The sequence below is a fragment of the Balaenoptera borealis genome (assembly GCF_965194805.1).
Source record: "Balaenoptera borealis genome assembly, chromosome: 5".
Taxonomy (NCBI): domain Eukaryota; kingdom Metazoa; phylum Chordata; class Mammalia; order Artiodactyla; family Balaenopteridae; genus Balaenoptera; species Balaenoptera borealis.
Window position 1 is genome coordinate 132740870 of NC_138862.1, and position 18576 is coordinate 132759445.

General features: G+C 35.5%; 1 protein-coding gene across 13 annotated transcripts in view; it reads left to right on the plus strand.

Moving 5' to 3' along the window:
• The window catches only part of NPHP3 (nephrocystin 3), a 45707-nt gene that overhangs the window by 10979 nt on the left and 16152 nt on the right, over positions 1-18576 (plus strand). For 8 of the 13 annotated variants that reach the window (XM_082392628.1, XM_082392631.1, XM_082392634.1 and 5 more), the window contains 10 exons: positions 2174-2248; positions 3568-3741; positions 5685-5788; positions 6763-6877; positions 7134-7277; positions 7762-7859; positions 8922-9024; positions 9453-9535; positions 10946-11084; positions 13156-13320. In XM_082392628.1, coding sequence (XP_082248754.1) covers positions 2174-2248; positions 3568-3741; positions 5685-5788; positions 6763-6877; positions 7134-7277; positions 7762-7859; positions 8922-9024; positions 9453-9535; positions 10946-11084; positions 13156-13320 — 1200 coding nt within the window. Of the gene's footprint in view, positions 1-2173; positions 2249-3567; positions 3742-5684; positions 5789-6762; positions 6878-7133; positions 7278-7761; positions 7860-8921; positions 9025-9452; positions 9536-9667; positions 9931-10899; positions 11085-13155; positions 13321-18576 lie in introns of those variants that run through there. The other 5 variants (XR_014244819.1, XR_014244820.1, XM_082392629.1 and 2 more) reach the window with 5 other exon arrangements.

The window sequence follows — 18576 nt, forward strand, 5'->3', positions numbered from 1 at the left end:
TGACAGAGCCAATAGATTTCCTAACAGATTAGTTGTGGACTATGAGAGAAAGAGAGGCATCAACAGCAATATGTGCCTAAAAAGTGTATGATCTGTAAGTGGATAAATCAGAATCTTTACTGTGCTTTTTTCCCAAGCACAGAGTCCTTCTATCTATTGTTGACCAAGGATTAGTGTAAGGAGGAGCCTTTTCATAGTAACCTTTCCTGAAAGCATTGGGAAAAGCCAAAAACTGATGACTAGTAGAAGGATTTGATCATCCCTATATGCGTGGTGGGATATATTTTAGAATAGAGATTACAGGCTTTGCATTACTGCATGCTGAGATAACTTGGTAAATGTTTATAGTTAGTGTTAAGAATACAATCAAAAACAACCCTAGGATTTTGACGAAGTTTCTGTTTCTCTATGCCTAGCCAGAAAATAAGATCAAATATGAATACAAGCATTTTTCTTGAGGCCAGCATAACATAGTGAAGAGTCTAAGACAAGAGTACATTTTTATTACAGTTAATCTCCAGAGCCATTTCATTCTTTGTTTGAATTATTTTAGTACCAGCCTAGTTCACTAGGTGCCATGACGAAAGATATTAATCTTTATCTTTTTTCTATTTTTTCTATAAATATTGCTTTTAAAAATTAGTATACTAGAGGATGAATTTTTTTATATAGGAGTCAAATAAGATCTCTCTACTATGATTATAAATTTAAATGTAGGATAAACTTCTTTGCTTTATTGGCATAAAGATGGATTTTGAAGGTTATGTGTATTGAATGGTACAGAAATACATACGATGAAATTAAAGTAGCTGTTTAACTCGTGTGTGTATCAATGTGTAGGCATGCATACGTGTGTGTACACACGTGTACGTGTGTATATGTGTATGTGTGTTTACAAAAAAAAAAAATGACCTTTATTCAGGACATCAAGAGAAGGGACACTCAGCAGAGTGATTAAAACAATAAAGGCCGGTGTTGGTTTTCCCAGCTTTGGAATGCTCATACCCAAAAAGGTGAATTGATTAGCAAGGTATCCACAAGTTCTTACCTGAAGCAGAAATGTGAGAATTCAGCCATTGGAATTTTCCTGAAAAAAGACCATTCCTTTCACCCTGGGCCAAGCCCCCCAGCCAAGCAGGGGAGGAACTGAGAGTGACAGTTGGGGGGCGGGGGGTGCCTTGTCCTCTGTACCGGCTCCCCAACCTGTCCCCCAAGTGAAGGTCATGGAGCTGCCCTCAGCCTTGGCACATGGCCCCTCCCCCCCCCCCACTCCTTTGGATCATTCCATAAGTAACCCACAGATTTGCTGAGCACCTACTGTGTGCCAGGCCCCAGCCCACAGGGGAAGGCAGAGGGGACCCCATTGTCTCCCACGAATGAAAGGTTAGTTCCCTCTGACCACTACAGCCTGGGACCCCAACCCTTCCATGTTTCCTCAGGTTACCCTGGTTACCCTTCTGAAACAAACAGGCAGAAAGCAAGCACTATTCAGGGAGGGCTTTTATATGAACCTACGTGTTCAGGTTATAGGACAAGAAGAGAAAAACAAAAACTATTTCCCCCAAGGCTGTGAGCTGAAAAGAATCAAGCCAAATTTAGGAATATTTTCCACACTCTCTGCTCCACATGATAAAATTTACTTCTGTTTGCATCCAAGTGCTGGCAGGGACAGAGGCTCCATGGCCTCACTACACACCATGGGAGCGCAGACGCTGCTACCAAGGCCCCAGCACACACCATCCCACCTATCTGGTTCCTTAACAGGTTCCTGCTGTCACATGTCAAAATGTGCAGGTGTGTGCATCATCCAGACCAAAGTGGACTTTCAGTGGTGACACCAGGTCCTGGACAGAGTTTTGGTATCACCAGCTCCAGTCACTTTCTCAGATGGACACATAAGCAAAAAAGAAAGCATACTTTTTGTTTTATTTGCAACATTGTTCACACTAAATCCCTTGTGTGACCTTAGATGAGTTTTTTAACTTGCCTCAGTTTCCTCTTCTATGAAATGGAGAGAATAACAGTGTCTCCCTCATAGGGTTGTGAGGGTAAATGAGCTAATATACACAAAGTACTTAGAACAGTTCCTAACATATAAGCACTCTAAAAGTGTTTACCGCCCCCTCCTCCTCCTGTTATTTTCTTGTTGTTAAACTTCTTTTTTTCCCCCCAGATCATTGATCACTCAGGAGATCCTGCAGAAGGAGTCTATAAAACCTATATTTATGTAGAAAAGATTATTAAACAGGTAAATGTGCATTCCCTGTAAGATTTCTTCTCAAATATCTTAAGAGTGATTTCAATAAAATTGGGTTTTCCAGAGAAAATCACTTGTTTGGTTGTTTTTGAAAACAATACCAGGGTAAAGTGCCCTCGTTTCTGGCAAGAGTCCATCTGGTGGTATTATTTTGTTATTCCCAGTACCATGTATCTGTATCTCTCAGTTGTCTCACAAACGATTTGATGTTTTAATATCCGTTAAGTATAAAATGGATTACAAAAGTGGTAGGTAAAAAGGAAGTATATGAGGGATAATGTTCATCCTATTCAACAGAGAGTCTCCTTAGATTCTGTGTGCACCTTGAGTTTTTGTATATTAGAAAAATCTGTCTTGAATTTTTCCACCACATTATCCCCCTAGCAATAGAGAGGGGTGAAAACACACCTCTAGGTGTCTGAGATCATGGATCACAGAGGTGTCTCAAACTGAAAGTTTCTATGATGTCTCAGTATTATCTTGAAACTTTATGTGAATTATATATTCTGCTTGATGTTTACCTGTCTTTTTTTAATATTAAAAATCATTTAAAATTATGTATCAGCAAAAACTCTAATAATGATAAGAAAAAGAAAAAGAATTCCCTATCTTCAAGTAAAATGGGCACCAGATGTTTAGCTTGCGTTTATCCTTACCTGCTGGCCCCTCCCTCAGGGTACCGGGGACCCTATTTGAGAAGTAAGGGACTAAATTACTTTTTAAAATTAACTTGTGTTACAAGTATGCAGATTTGTTATCAAAAAAAAGAGTGAGCCCCAAAATAAGATGAATTGAACAGAGTAAATGGCAGTAAGTGAAAATGGACATATTGACCAACTTTACCATTTGTACGACAACATATTTTCAGTGATTAATATAAAGACTAGACATCATAGCAGAGATATTTGATATCAAGAAACCCCATCTTAGTAATTAAATGCTTGTAAAAATGTAAAGCAGCATATTTCTTAGGCATTAGCACGGTCTTTAAAATTGTTCGCCAGCCAGATATAGCCAAAGATATTGTGTAACATCTTTCAGAAACCAGATTCCCTCTAACTTTATTTTTAATGAATGAGAGTGGTGTTTGTTTTTATTATTTTAATATTTCTTTACTTCTTTTCTTTATTTTTAAACTATTGCTTATTTTTATAGTTATAAATTGATCCCTGGAGGTACCATACAAAGGCCATAGGTTTGGGCTCGCCCTCCGAGGTAGGTGAGGGCCATCTTAGGCCTGTGTGCTGACAATACTGTACAAGGTCTTCACTTCCTTTGTTTGCTTTTGTGTGCTTGCTCTTGGTGTTCAGGACATCCTGGGCTTTGAAAATACAGACCTGGAAACTAAGGATTTGGGCAGTGAAGATTCTATTCCAGAAGAAGATGATTTTGGTGATGTTCTGTGGGACATACATGATGAACAAGAGCAAATGGAAGCTTTTCAGCAGGCTTCAAATTCAGCCCATGAGTTGGGATTCGAGAAAGTAAGCATTTGGAGTATTGTTCCAACAAAGATCAGTTGCTGCTTAAAGCCTGTGTCATAATTGTGGTTTCATCTAATTATAGTCAAGGTTAAGGATTGTGCTAGTATCTGCCCTCATGGCTTAATTATCCATGTTGAGACATGTGCTTAGGTTTGTATCATATGAAAGATGTGTGAGATTCAAATATACTTATGAATATCAAACATGTTTAGTTACAGATTAGGATTTATCAACTACATGTTTATTATGCTACCATCTGCAATTCACCAGACCAAGTTTAGAATACCTAGGAAACTTGATGAAAATAGTAAGGCTCTCTATTGTTCCAATTATTGGAGGAATCAAAATATCAAACATTCAGAAAACAAAGCAGAGTAGTTAATGCAGTAGGCAGGTCAGTCCTTCAGCATCCTTAAATATCTAAGCAAATAAACAAAACTAGAAGTGCACAAAGAATCTGTGTTCAAGTTCAAAAATACTTAATAATATTTAAAAATTAATATAAGAACTAATATCTTAAAGAATATTACAGTAGCTGTCACTAACAGCTGTATTTTTATAGGATTTTTAATGACTTTCATAATTTAGACTCTCAGTGTTTATGTCCTGGTTCCACCATTTCCTCACTATGGATTTTGATCAAGTTACTTAGCTCTAAACTTTGACTTTCTTGTCTGTAAAATGAGGGTAACTAATAACACCTGTCTCACACGGTTGTTTGGGGGACTAAATCAGGTCATGCACATAAAGCACTTGGCACGGTACCTGGCATATGGTAAATGTTAAATTGTTGTCATTTTATAAGAGAGACATTGCTATCACTATTTTATTATATAAATGAAGACCCTAAGGTCCAGATTATAGTTTGCCTAAGAGCATACAGGGTGTAGATTGCAGATGTGAGATTTTAACCTAGGTCTTTTGGCTCCAAATCCTATGCTTTCTTCTATGGCAAGGGGTCTTAATGTGGGAAACATGGGTCTATAAATGGGCTTTAGTTGGGACCATGAACTAAACTGTTAGGATTTACAAGGTCATAAATCAATTAAGCCCTTTTCTTCTTGAGAAGTATCATTTCTATGAGAAATATTTGAGTTCCTGGGGAATATGATATGACAAACAGAAAAATTGATTGAAAAACTATACCAAGTAATTATTTATTGTAGTTGCTGGAAATTTCTGCTACCCTAAAGCTCGCATAAACTACTTATTTATTACACATTCTTTTGATTCCTCATCAGCTACCATTTAGACCACTGGTACACTTAATAAACATCCTAACACCCAAGATGACTTTGGAAACTCCTTTATAACGACTGAGATATTTCAGTTTTCTGAGTGTGTCCTTTTCAGCTCTGAACGAGGTTTTCCTATCTGGGGAAAGCCTAGGAAATAGGAGTTCTTGGACTTTGCATGGAACACATGCAGTTTCAGAAAGATCTCAGGTGTCCTAGCTTGGTTCTCAGTAGCATGTTGGGAGACTCCAAGACCCCAGACAAGACCCCCTCTTGTTTCTCTGGAAACTGAGATGGTCTCCAGGACAGGTGTTCTTCTGACCAGGAGATGTAGGATGCCTGCTGGTGCCCTCAAGGCCATCTGTGGTACTTTCCATGGTTCAGGAACTTAAGGTAATGCAGTAGTCTCCCTGCAGCGTTTTGCAGGACATCTGAATGGTGCAAAGCCCCATGGGGATCTGAAAGGTTGCCCCTCATCCATTAATACTCTGGTAGGAGAAATTGGGGCCCATTCTTAGTTTACTACTTTGGACATATTTAACTGGCCATAAAAATAAGCAATTATGAGGGTGCTATTGATTAAAAGTAGATTTCATTTTTTCATGCAGCTTTTCTCCACTGATTTCAGAGGATAATCAGAAATTGACTCTATTTAGTATTCTAAGAGGCATGTTCTTCTTCACAATTTAAATTCATTTTTATTTCTAGTATTACCAACGCCTTAATGATCTAGTGGCAGCAGCAGCACCAATTCCACCCCTTCTTGTATCTGGAGGACCAGGCTCTGGAAAGTCCCTTCTTTTATCAAAGTGGTATGATTCAGTGCAATTAAATTGTTATCGTTGTCATCATTTGAATTACTGAACTCGTTCAACAAAATGAATTATTGAATGTCTACCTTGCTGCAGGGCCTGTACTGAACATTAAAAAAGCAGAAGGAGTAATATAACAGACTCATGCCCTGAGATAGATACAATTTGAAAGTTAGAGAGAAGATACAGAATGAGAAAGGAATAGGAAATGTGAGCATTTGTGATTGTGTACATAAATTATGTAGGTCAGAGCTAAGGGAGTGGTCACTGTGGCATGGAGTTAGGTGAATTATAGAGGGCATGTGCCTTTATTTTCAATTACTGGCTTTGTCTTAAAAGTTTTATTGGGATTTTAAATATTTGAAACAAGACAAAGACTGACTATTTAGAGTAGAATAAATCATAAAGAATATCAAAATAAAGGATAATCTTTACTGCAAATGCAAACTAGTTCTTCAAATTATGGACTAAGGTTCATATAAGCTAATAAACTCTTAGTTTTATTTTAGTTCATCATATTATTGAAAAACAAGTGGTAAGACCATTTTCTTTCACGCGTAGTTATTTACATTGAGGAGTTAGTGTATGTTGTTTCCTTTTTATTGCCCTTTTATTCAAAGTTATGTTTGGAAATACTATTTTTATACTTAACAAAGAAACTTCCTTTTTCCTTTAATAACATACTTGTAATTAAAGGTTAATGCTCATTTTACTAATACTTTAACCTCAAATGTATAGTGTTTTGGTTTACGTTAGTAACACCAATTTGTAATTAAAATGAAGCTATAATTTTTAATGGTTTATTTAAAAGAATCTAAAAGTGGTGTAAAAATGGAAGTTTCCCATATTAATTCAAAATTGACTGACCATGTAATTACTAACAGGTAGCATTTGATGCTTAGTGCATTGTGAATTCTTTTTTTGTTGACCATAAAGGAGCTTCATCAGTCTTATAAAAGGTCTTTTTCTTTCAGGATCCAGTTACAACAGAAGAATTCCCCTAACACACTAATTCTTTCTCATTTTGTGGGGAGGCCCATGTCAACCAGCTCAGAGTCTTCCTTGATTATTAAACGACTGACTCTAAAGGTAGAAAAATATACCGTCTTTTGGAGGTATCAGAATTTTTATTTAGATTCAGAAGTTGTCAGGCCTGAGTACCTGATGATAAACCAATTTTCAGTATTACACATTTGTTTTGGTTTTGCATAAGGTTAAAAATTGTACTCAATGCAGTTGGGTCCTTTTGGTGACAATTTTGGCTTAAAATGCAGAGACAGAAATACTTCTCACCAGTTGTGATACAGTGTAGCTACTTTAATTTGCATGTGTTCTCACCTTGTAGTTGATGCAACATTCTTGGTCAGTATCTGCTCTGACACTGGATCCTGCTAAGCTTCTGGAAGAATTTCCACATTGGCTGGAAAAACTCTCTGCCCGTCATCAAGGCAGCATCATCATCATTATTGATTCTATAGATCAAATTCAGGTATGTTTTTACTTTGTAACCTATTGATATTCTCAGAAAGAGACAAAAATATTAGTAGTGACTATAGCAGACATTTAAATCATATGTTTGTGAGAAGAAAATGTTGATGTTGTTTCTTTTATTTCTGCTTAATTTCTAGAGAGGAAGCATGTGGATAAAAAAAATATATATATATATGCCAGTAGATGCTAGTATCTTATTGGGAAGGACCAACTGTATTTTCACAATTAGCAAATATTGTTCATTTTGACATGGTTTTAGGGCCTTGACATTTCCTTACATGCCCAGAATTCAGATCAGTGATAGTAGTGTTTTGCCACTTGTTCTTCTAATATTCTGAGATAAATCATCCAAAAAATAAGATTTTATCCTTAATAATAATGAGAAATTTAATGAGAGTTTCATTTTACTTGGGGAGCTGTTATTGGGTTGCTTTTGAAATATTTTGAATTAATAGATGGAATTTTGTTTTTATATTTTTAAGCAAGTTGAAAAACACATGAAATGGCTGATAGATCCACTGCCAGTGAATGTAAGAGTAATTGTTTCTGTGAATGTGGAAACATGCCCTCCAGCATGGAGGTAAGTGCTAAATTTAATTCTTTCAGATTACATGAAATTTTTAAAGTATAAACAAAGAAAGGTTTTTGATATGTGTATTTCTCATATTTTTCATATGATGTCAGTGAGAATGGGGAGAAGTGGACAAATTCAAGAAAAGGATGCAATCTATAGGATTTGGTGGGAGGTTAGATCAGAGATGTGAGGAAGAAAGCTAGGATAGCTCCCAGGTTTCTGGCTTGAGAAATTAAGTAAACTGTGGTTCCATGAACTGAGATGGGAAACACAAAGGATGGGCAGGTTTGTGGAGCAAAGGTCATGACTTTTGTCTTTGGACATGGTTTGTTTGACTTGCCGATTGTAGCTCCAATTGGTGATGTCTAGTAGGCAGTTAAATTTATGGGTGAGGAAAACGGGGAAGGCCGAGCTAGGAAAAATAGACCAGAGACCTGTGGTCCTGAAATGCAAGCTCACCTTAACAGTCCTCAAAAAGGGATGCAGTGGCTGAGTTCTGTAAGGCAGTGTTTCTTGACCTATTTTTGCCTCCCCACCCTAGGAGCCCTTTAGTGATTTTCTTCCTAATCACCTGCCAAGAAATGTTAATACTGTACATACATCATATATCGATTCATGAATATAAACAGATATGTGTGTATATTTGTGCTTTATGCATAAAGAGAGTAAGATTTCCCCTCCCCAACAAACAATTTTCACCACCCCATTGAGAATGGATGTTGTAGGGTGTAAATTCTAATTGGATTACAAGTAATCTGTGGACGAAGACTGTCTGATACTATTCCTCACAGGCACTAATACCTATGTTGTTTTACTGATGGTATAGAACATAGAACTGGAAATGTTATACACTTCGTGTATAAGCTATTTATAACAGTGTTTGTTGTGATTAATTGCTAAAAAATGAAATAATATTACTTAATATGATTAACAGATTAATTTTTTTATTTTATGAAGGCAGTATAAAAATTTAATTCTTGTAATAGACTTTGACTTGTCTTGTGGGTAGATTACAGCTTTGTTGTATTATTAAAAGAGAATTTCATTTTTCTTTTCTTTAAATAAAAGGTTGTGGCCTACACTTCATCTTGACCCTTTAAATCCGAAAGATGCAAAATCTATTATAATCGCAGAATGCCACTCTGTAGACATTAAATTGAGTAAAGAGCAGGTAAGTATTTTTAATTTTGCTGCTTTCTTTTACTCTCTATAGCTTTCCTTCTAAAAACACCTTATATGAGACTTAAAATTCAATATACGTACTCTATATGGTTCTAAGGAAAATTGGAACTTAGTAATAATTACCTTCTTAAATGCATTTACTCTTAAACTAATAACAGATATAGAAGAAGCAATAAAAAAGACTTTGGTCTTAAGGTTTACTTTACTATATTATATTAAGCAGTATTTTAAAAGCAAAAAAGCATTTGCATGTTGACGGCATCTGTGGTCCAGTACCACACGGCAGTGATGCCGCTGATGAGGTGGCAGGAACCGTGTTATTTCTGCAGGGATATTTGTTGATGGCTTGGTTGTAAAGACCGCTTAATTCCAGGGTGGTTTTGTATTTCTGTTTTGTTTTTTGGTAAACTGGTGCAGGAGAAGAAGCTAGAACGACACTGTCGTTCTGCTACAACCTGCAATGCCCTTTATGTCACTCTTTTCGGCAAAATGATTGCGTGGTAAGTGGTGGTTATTTTATGTCATCTTCAGCATGTTTATGTTTGCTGCAGAACGCTTCTTCACCGTGTGAAACTGAAAACTGATCATTATGACAATCTCTTGGGCCACTAAGATTCTGTTTATTCTAACAGTGATACTAACAACCGTGAGAATGTGACTTATGACTGAAGATTGCTGCTAGTCCTTGAATATCAGACCTTGTTGGATATATCTGTCTGGTTTTCATCACAATAACTTTCTCCTGACTGGAGGTTGCAAAAGAAGGCCATCTTTGGTCTCAATTTGGGGCCCACCCAGGAGTGCTCATTGTCGCCTCCTTGAGGCCCCTAGCTCTGAGAAAGTGAGGAGACAACTGAGGCATAAAAATGTTATTTCAGGTGTCTTTCACTATCAGTAGGTAGGTATGTAGGTAGGAATTTTTAATTGTCTCTGTTCCCACGTCCTGATAAACCTTTCATCTTACAATAGGTCTTCTATTTTAGAAATCCATTCATAATTTGCCTTAGATAAGCAGTAGAGTGTTTTACTACTTTTACTTCTTCATCAGTACAGCCTCACCTAGTTTGTCTGTTCACAACCAGAGGTAAAAAAGATCAACACTTGTTTTGGTATTCATCACAGTAGGTTGTAATCCTAGCACAACTCATATTCTAGACACTAAATCTAGTACTCTTGTCTCTTAATTCCACATTCTCACCTGAAGCACCAAATTTGAAACAAAAAAAATCTTCTGAAACTTTGAATTGTCCATGATATTTTCACTGCCCCCAGAGTTGTGGCGGTACATCTGTGAACATCAGTGGCTTGCATAAGTACAGTTCAAGAGTCGTGCATTTCATAATAGTTATTGAAATTATCTCTTTTAAGAGGGACTGTGGAACCATTTTTTTGTTTTTCCCTATTCTTTGCATATCTTTATATTTAAAAAAGAAACTACTGGTAAATATTGTGTAATATTTTAAAATAAACCCCATTTACTGATTTTCTTTAGCCTGATGTTTTCCAAATTCTGGTTCTATTTTTTTTAATTTAATTTGCATGGCTAACTAATAATACTTATTTATAATTATTTTCCTGCTTCCTGTATGTAGGCGGCAGGCCTCTAGGTGATAAGAACCATGTCTCACTCATTTTTATGTTCCATAATGTATAGTAATTACTTGACACATAGTTAAGTCCCAGCATATGTTTATTGAATTGAATTAAATGGTAATACACTAAAATAACTGTGATGACTCTAGCAACCCCATAAAACTAATGTTTTCCTGTGTCATGTTTTATTGAATTCCTGTTATCAGTTAAACAGTACAAAACATAGAGGTAAAATAGAGCATTGTTTTTATTTACCCCAAATTTTTCACAGATGTTGGCAGACTGTAAGAAATTAAATCTGTTCTCAATTCCAACAGTGCTGGGAGAGCAGGCAATTTAGATAAAATCCTTCTTCAGTGTTTCCAGTGTCAAGATACTGTTTCATTATATAGACTTGTTCTTCGATCTATCCAGGAGTCCATGACAAATGATACGGATAAAGAACTAATGAAACAGGTAAAGTGTAATAAACTAATAAAGGGAAGATTATTTTGCCTTGTTTGTATTTGTGTGTGAATTGAAGTAAACAGTAAATCCTTGTAATGCTAAATATGTTTCGAGCATATACTATACCCACTACCATAGTGTGCTGTGGCCAGAAGTGATATCTCAGGGAATTTGCATTTTCCTGATTATCATGGAGATTTTTTATCTTTTCATGCTTCTTGGTTATTCTTGTTTCCTCTTAGGTGAATTGCTTGTTCAAGTCCTTTACTCAATTTTTAACGGAGTTGACTTTTTCTTGTTGATCTGTTAGGAGTTTTTAAATGTTCTACATATTGAATACAAATCCTTTGTTATAGAGTTTGCAAATCAGTGTCTTTTTCCTGTTCTTGTCTTTTAACTTTATGGTGTCATTATACAAAGTTTTATTTTAATGAAGTCAGATTTATCAACAGTTTCTTTCATGGCTTATGCCTGTTGTATCTTATTTTTTTTAATCCTTTGCTATCATAAAAGTATTCTTATATTTTTTTCCCTTCAAAATATTTTATAATTTTGTTCTTCATGTGTGAGTCCTTAACTCATATGATATATTTTTATTTATTGTGTGAGGAAGGAATCTACTTCTTTTTTTTTTTTTTTTTTGGCTATACGACTTGCGGGATCTTAATTCCCTGACCAGGGATTGAACCTGGGCCACGGCAGGGAATTCCCAGGAACCTACTTCTCAATCTTTTAAAATACAGCTAGTTAATTGTTCATTTTATTTAATACATCTTTTCTACTGATTTGGAATGCCATCTGTCAAGTATCAAGCTCACATATAATCATGAGTCTGTTTCTAGGGTCTTCTGTTCCAATTTACTATTCCTTGTCAATACCACTGTCTTAACTATTAGAACTTTAAAGTAAGCTTTGATATTTGGTTAGGCAAACCCCCTCTTAATATTTTCCACAGTTGTCTTGGCTCATTTCCCACATGTATTTTTAGAATTGGCTCAGCAAGTGCCATGGAAACTCAATATGCAATTTTAATTGTAGTTGCATTGGATTTAGAGGCTAAGTTGGGGGAAATTATCGTATAAGTCTTCTTCATGGAAAGCTAAATAGCTCTCCATTTATTTAGTCATCTTCTTGAATGATGATTTTCAATAACATTTTATCTTTTTCCCCATAAAAGTCTTAAACATCTTTTGTTAAAATTTGTTTCTAAGGATAAAATTTGTTTCTGTAGTTAAAATAGCATTTTACAATTGTTTGTTGCTGGTTATTCAATTTAATTTTTGGAAATTTACTAGCAACCTTGCGGAACTCTTATAGTTTTAACCTGGATCCATTTTTATGTCGATTTCTCAGGTTGGGGGTTCCCCTGGGTTTGACTTTTCATTCTGCCTCTAAGCCCACAGTCTTCTGTCTGTTGGCTGTTTCCCTCAGGCACTCCGTCACTAGGGACAGCCTTTGAAAGGTCCCTGTGTTGGCAAGCATTCTATCATAGTTCCAGCTCCTTGCTTCACAGAGCTTAAAGGCTCCCCTTCCATCCTGACTCTGGGTGTGAAAACCCAAGCTAAATTACGGGACTGCTGCTTATCCTCTCTCCCCACTTCACCCAGGGACAGCAGCTCCAGCACTTAGCCCTCTAATTTTCAGTTTCCTATTTATTTGGGATACTTGGGGGATTTCCCTTTCTTTTCTGCAGGTTCAGCTGTACTTTTGGAAATGTTTTGTTACGTGTTATCTGACATTAACAGGCATTTGTAGTAGGAGAACTGTTTTCTTCCACCATCTTCCCAGAATCAGAACTTTGTCATTAGTTTTAATAATACATTTCCTGCAGTTTTAATTTTCACTAAACTTTTTCTATATGTGTGTTATCTTTGGTGTGCTAGACTTTATATGTACACTATCTTATTAGTGCCTTTTGGAAAGTGTGTTTTATTTTAAGAAATCTGTTTCTTGTTTTATTAAATCACTTGAATGATAAATTCAAATAAGTTAAAGTTTAAAAGAATTGTGGAAATTTTAATGGCTGTTAGTTACTAATAGAGGTGCTTTATAATCATTGTTAATTCGTTTTTCTACCTAGATTCTCTGCCTTGTAAATGTTAGTCACAATGGTGTGAGTGAATCAGAATTGATGGAACTCTATCCTGAGCTGTCCTGGGCTGTCTTGACCTCCCTTATTCACAGTTTACACAAAATGTGTTTGTTGACTTATGGTTGTGGTTTGCTCAAGTTTCAACATCTACAGGTAAATGTTATCTTAATAAGGTTTTTTTCACTTATTGAAATGTCCACATATCATCGCATATGTATTATGCTATATAATACCACATCATTTCAAATATTTCAATTACAAGACAAAATTGAAATCTCAAATTTGGCATTACAAAAATGTTTTCCAGTGATTTTAGGTTAGACACAAAATTTGGCTAATATTATTCTTATGAAGTAAGTACCTTTGTGAAATGGCTATTACTTTAAAAGGTAGTTTTTTCAATTTTATGTTTCATTGAATTGCTGGTATATTATATATGTTTTAAGAACTTTGGCTCTGTAAGTCACTGTGCCTCAATTCACAGCCCAGCTCTTCACAGCTTAATGTAACCTTGGGCAAGTTCTCTGAGCCTTGGGCAGATGTTTGCAGCTTACCTCAGGGGTTGTAAAGATAATTAATTGAGGTGGTGAATAATTAATTGATCCTGATGAGGTCCTAGGCATGATGTCTAGCACATAGTAAATAATGACTAATATAACTTTTTTTTTCCATATACTAGTTTGCATCTGCTAATACCAAACTCCCGATCCTTCCCTCCCACACCCCCCTTCCCCTTGGAAACCACAAATCTGTTTTCTATGTCTGTGAATCTGTTTCTGTTTCACAGAAATGTTCATTTTTGTCATATTTTAGATTCCACATACAGTATTTGTCTTTCTCTTTCTGACTTACTTCACTTAGTATGATAATCACTAGGCCCATCCATGCTGCAAATGGCATTATTTCATTCTTTTTCATGAATGTCCATCTGTCAATGGACATTTAGATTTTTTCCATGTCTTGGCTATTGTAAATAGTGCTATTGTGAACATAGGGGTGCATATATCTTTTTGAATTATAGTTTTGTCTAGAAATATGCCTAGGAGTGAGATTGCTGGATCATATGATAATTCTATTTTTAGTTTTTTAAGGAGCCTCCATACTGTTTTCCATAGTAGCTGCACCAACTTACATTCTCACCAATAGTGTAGGAGGGTTCCCTTTTCTCCACACCCTCTCCAGCATTTGTTATTTGTAGACTTTTTAATGACAGCCATCTGACTCGTGTGAAGTGGTACCTCATTGTAGTTTTGATTTGCATTTCTCTAATAATTAATGATGATGAGCTAATTTCATGTGCCTATTGGCTATCTGTATGTCTTCTTTGGAGAAATATCTATTTAGGTCTTCCACCCATTTTTTGATTCAGTTTTTTGTTTTTTTGTTATTGAGTTGTATGAGCTGTTTGTATATTTTGGAAATTAAGCCCTTGTTGGTCGCATCATTAGCAAATATTTTCTCCCAGTCTATAGGTTGTCTTTTTGGTTTTTTTATGGTTTTCTTTGCTGTACAGAAGCTTGTAAGTTTGATTAGGTCCTGTTTGTTTATTTTTGCTTTTATTTCTATTGCCTTGGGAGACTGACCTAAGAAAACATTGGTACGATTTATGTCAAAGAAGGTCTTGCCTATGTTCTCTTCCAGGAGTTTTATGGTGTCATGTCTTTTATATTTAAATCTTTAAGCCATTTTGAGTTTATTTTTGTGTTTGGTGTGAGGGTGTGTTCTAACTTCACTGACTTACATGTGGCTGTCCAACTTTTACAACACCACTTGCTGAAGAGACTGTCTTTTCCCCATTGTATGTTCTTGCCTCCTTTGTTGAAGATTAATTGACAGTGGGTGTCTGGATTTGCTTCTGGGCTCTCTATTCTGTTCCAATGATCCATATGTCTGTTTTTGTGCCAATACCATGCTTTTGATTGCTATAGCTTCGTAGTATTGTCTGATGTCTGGGAGGGTTTGTTCTTTTTCCTAAGGATTGCTTTGGCAATTCTGGGTCTTTTACGGTTCCATATACATTTTAGGATTACTTGTTCTAGTTCTTTGAAAAATGTCATGGATAATTTGATAAGGATCACATTAAATCTGTAGATTGCTTTCGTTAGTATGGCCATTTTGACAATATTAATTCTTCCAGTCCAAGAGCATGAGATATCTTTCCATTTCTTTGAATCATCTTCAGTTTCCTTTATTAATGTTTTGTAGTTCTCAGCATAAAAGTCTTTCACCTCCTGGGTCAGGTTTATTCCTCTGTATTTTATTTTTTTGGATGTGATTTTAAAAAGGATTGTTTTGGTTTTGTTTTTTTTTTTTTTTACATTCCCTTTCTGATGTTTCATTATTAGTGTAAAGAAATGCAATGGATTTCTGTATGTTAATCTTGTATCCTGCTACCTTACTGAATTTGTTCATCAGTTCTAGTAGTTTTTGTTTGGAGTCTTTAAGGTTTTCTATATGTAGTATCATGTCATCTGCATATAATGACAATTTTAACTCTTCCCTACCAATTTGAATACCTTTTACTTTTTTTCTTGTCTGACTTCTGTGGCTAGGACTTCCAATACTATGTTGAAGAGAAGTGGTGAGAGTGGTCGTCCTTGTCTTCTTCCAGATTTTAGCGGGAAAGCTTTTATCTTTTCACCATTGAGTATTATATTGGCTGTTGGTTTGTCATAAATAGCTTTTATTATGTTGACATATGTTCCCTCTATACCCACTTTGGTAAGAGTTTTAATCATGATTGGATATTGAATTTTCTCAAATGCTTTTTCTGCATCTATTGAGATGATCATGTGATGTTTGTCTTTTCTTTTGTTGATGTGGTGTATCATATTGATTGATTTGCGTATGTTGAACCATCCTTGTGACGCTGGGATGAATCCAACTTGATTGTGGTATATGATCTTTTTTATGTGTTGTTGGATTCAGTTTGTTAATACTTTGTTGAGAATTTTTGCATCTATATTCATCAAAGATATCTACCTGTAATTTTCTTTTTTGGTAGTATCTTTGTCTGTTTTTCATATCAGGGTGATGGTGGCTTCACAGAGTGTCTTTGGGAGTGCTCCTTCCTCTTCAATCTTTTAGAAGAGTTTGAGAAGGATAGGTATAAGTTCTTCCTTGTACTTTCAGTAGAATTCCCCTGTGAAGCCATCTGGCCCTGGACTTTTGTTTGTAGGGAGTTTTTAAATTACAGATTCTATTTCACTTCTAGTTATCAGTCTGTTCAAGTTACCTATTTCTTCTTGATTCAGTTTTAGTGGGTTGTATGTTTCTAGAAAGTTGTCCATTTCTTCTAGGTTGTTGAATTTGTTGGCATGTAACACACAGCCTACTCAGGGATGCTGCCATATAAAAATAGCCCTCCAAGACCACAGTAGGTAATTGTTTCTCCTAAACTCATAGAGCAAGAGAAATATAAGTAAAATGAATCAGAGGAACCACTCCCAATTAAAAGATCAAGAGAATTCCTCTGAAAGAACAAACAATGAAACAGACCTCTTCAGTCTAATAGACACTGAGTTCAAAAAAGAGATAATGAAAATACTGAAGGAATTAAGAAGGACTATTGATAGAAATACAGATTACTGTAAAAAGGAACTAGAAACTATAAGGAAGAGCCAAGAAAAATTAGAAAATTCACTTGCTGAAATGAAAACTGAGCTAAAGACAATGAATAGCAGAATGAGTAATGCAGAAGAATGAATAAGTGATCTGGAAGATAGAATAATGGAAATTACCCTATCAGAACAGTAGACAGAAAGCCAAGTGAAAAAAAAAAATGAAAGCAATATAAGAGACCTATGAGATAATATAAAGCATGCCAATCTATGCATAATAGGGATCCCAGAAGGAGAAGAAAGAGAAAAGGGAATTGAAAATGTATTTGAAGAAATTATGGCTGAAAACTTCCCAAACCTAAAGAAGGAAACAGATATCCAGGTTCAGGAAGCACAGAGGGTCCCAAACAAGATAAACCCAAACAGACCTACACCGAGACATATTATAATAAAAATGGCAAAAGTTAAACATAAAGAGAGGATTCTAAAGGCAGCAAGAGAAAAACAAAGAGTTGATTACAAGGGAACCCCCATAAGGCTATCAGCTGATTTCTCTACAGGAGTGTTGCAGGCCAGAAGGGAGTGACAAGATATATTCAAAGTTCTGAAAGGGAAAAACCTGCAACCTAGGAAATTCTACCCACCAAGATTATCATTTAGAATAGAAGGAGAGATAAAGAATTTTTCAGACAAGCAAAAACTAAACCTATACTAAAGGAAATATTGAAAGATCTTATCTAAATAGAAAAGAAGTAAGAATCTAGGGAAGAGAAAACCACAATTGGAAAATAAATCACTTAAATAAGCCAGTACACAGATTAAAAAAAAAAAAATTTCTGTGAAAGTGATGATTCACAGAATCACACATGAACCACAATGAACAGCAAAAGGACAAACATGAAGATGTAAAAGATGACATCAAAATCATAAAATGTGGGAGAAGAGCATAAGAAAATGTAGATTTTTTTTCTAGAATGTGTTTGAGCCTATGTAACTACCAGTCTAAGGCAAGTAGGTATAGGAAGGGGTTAACATACTTGAAAAACAGGGTAACCATAAATCAAAAACATACAATAGATTCACAGGAACCAAAAAGAAGAGAACATAAGCATAATACAAAAGAAAATCATCAAACCATGAAAGGAAAAACAAAAAGAAAAAGAAAGGGACAAAGAAGAGATATAAAATCAATGGGAAAACAAGGTTTAAAATGGCAATAAATACATATCTATCAATAATTACCTCAGCTGTCAATGGACTAGATGCTCCAGTCAAAAGACACAGTGGCAGATTGGAGAAAAAAACAAGAGCTGACAATATGCTGCCTACAAGAGACCCACTTTAGAGCAAAGGACACACATAGATTGAAAGTGAGGGGATGGAAAAAGATATTTCATGAAAATGGAAATGACAAGAAAGTGGGGATTGCAATACTCATATCAGACAAAATAGACTTTAAAACAAAGGCTATAAAGAAAGATAAAGAAGGACACTATATAATGATATAAGGATCAATACAAGGAGAGGGTATTACACTCATCAACATATATGCACCCAATATAGGAGCACCCAAATACATAAAATAAATACTAACAGACATAAAGGGAGAAATTGATGGGAATACAATAATGGTAGGAGATTTTAACACCCTACTCACATCAATGGACAGATCTTTGAGACAGAAAATCAATAAGGCAACAGAGATCCTAAATGATTCAATAGAACAGTTAGACTTAGTTGATATTTTCAAGACATTACATCCCAAATAAAGCAGAATACACATTCTTTTCAAGTGCACATGGAACATTCTCTAGGATTGACCACATACTAGGGCACAAAACAAGTCTCA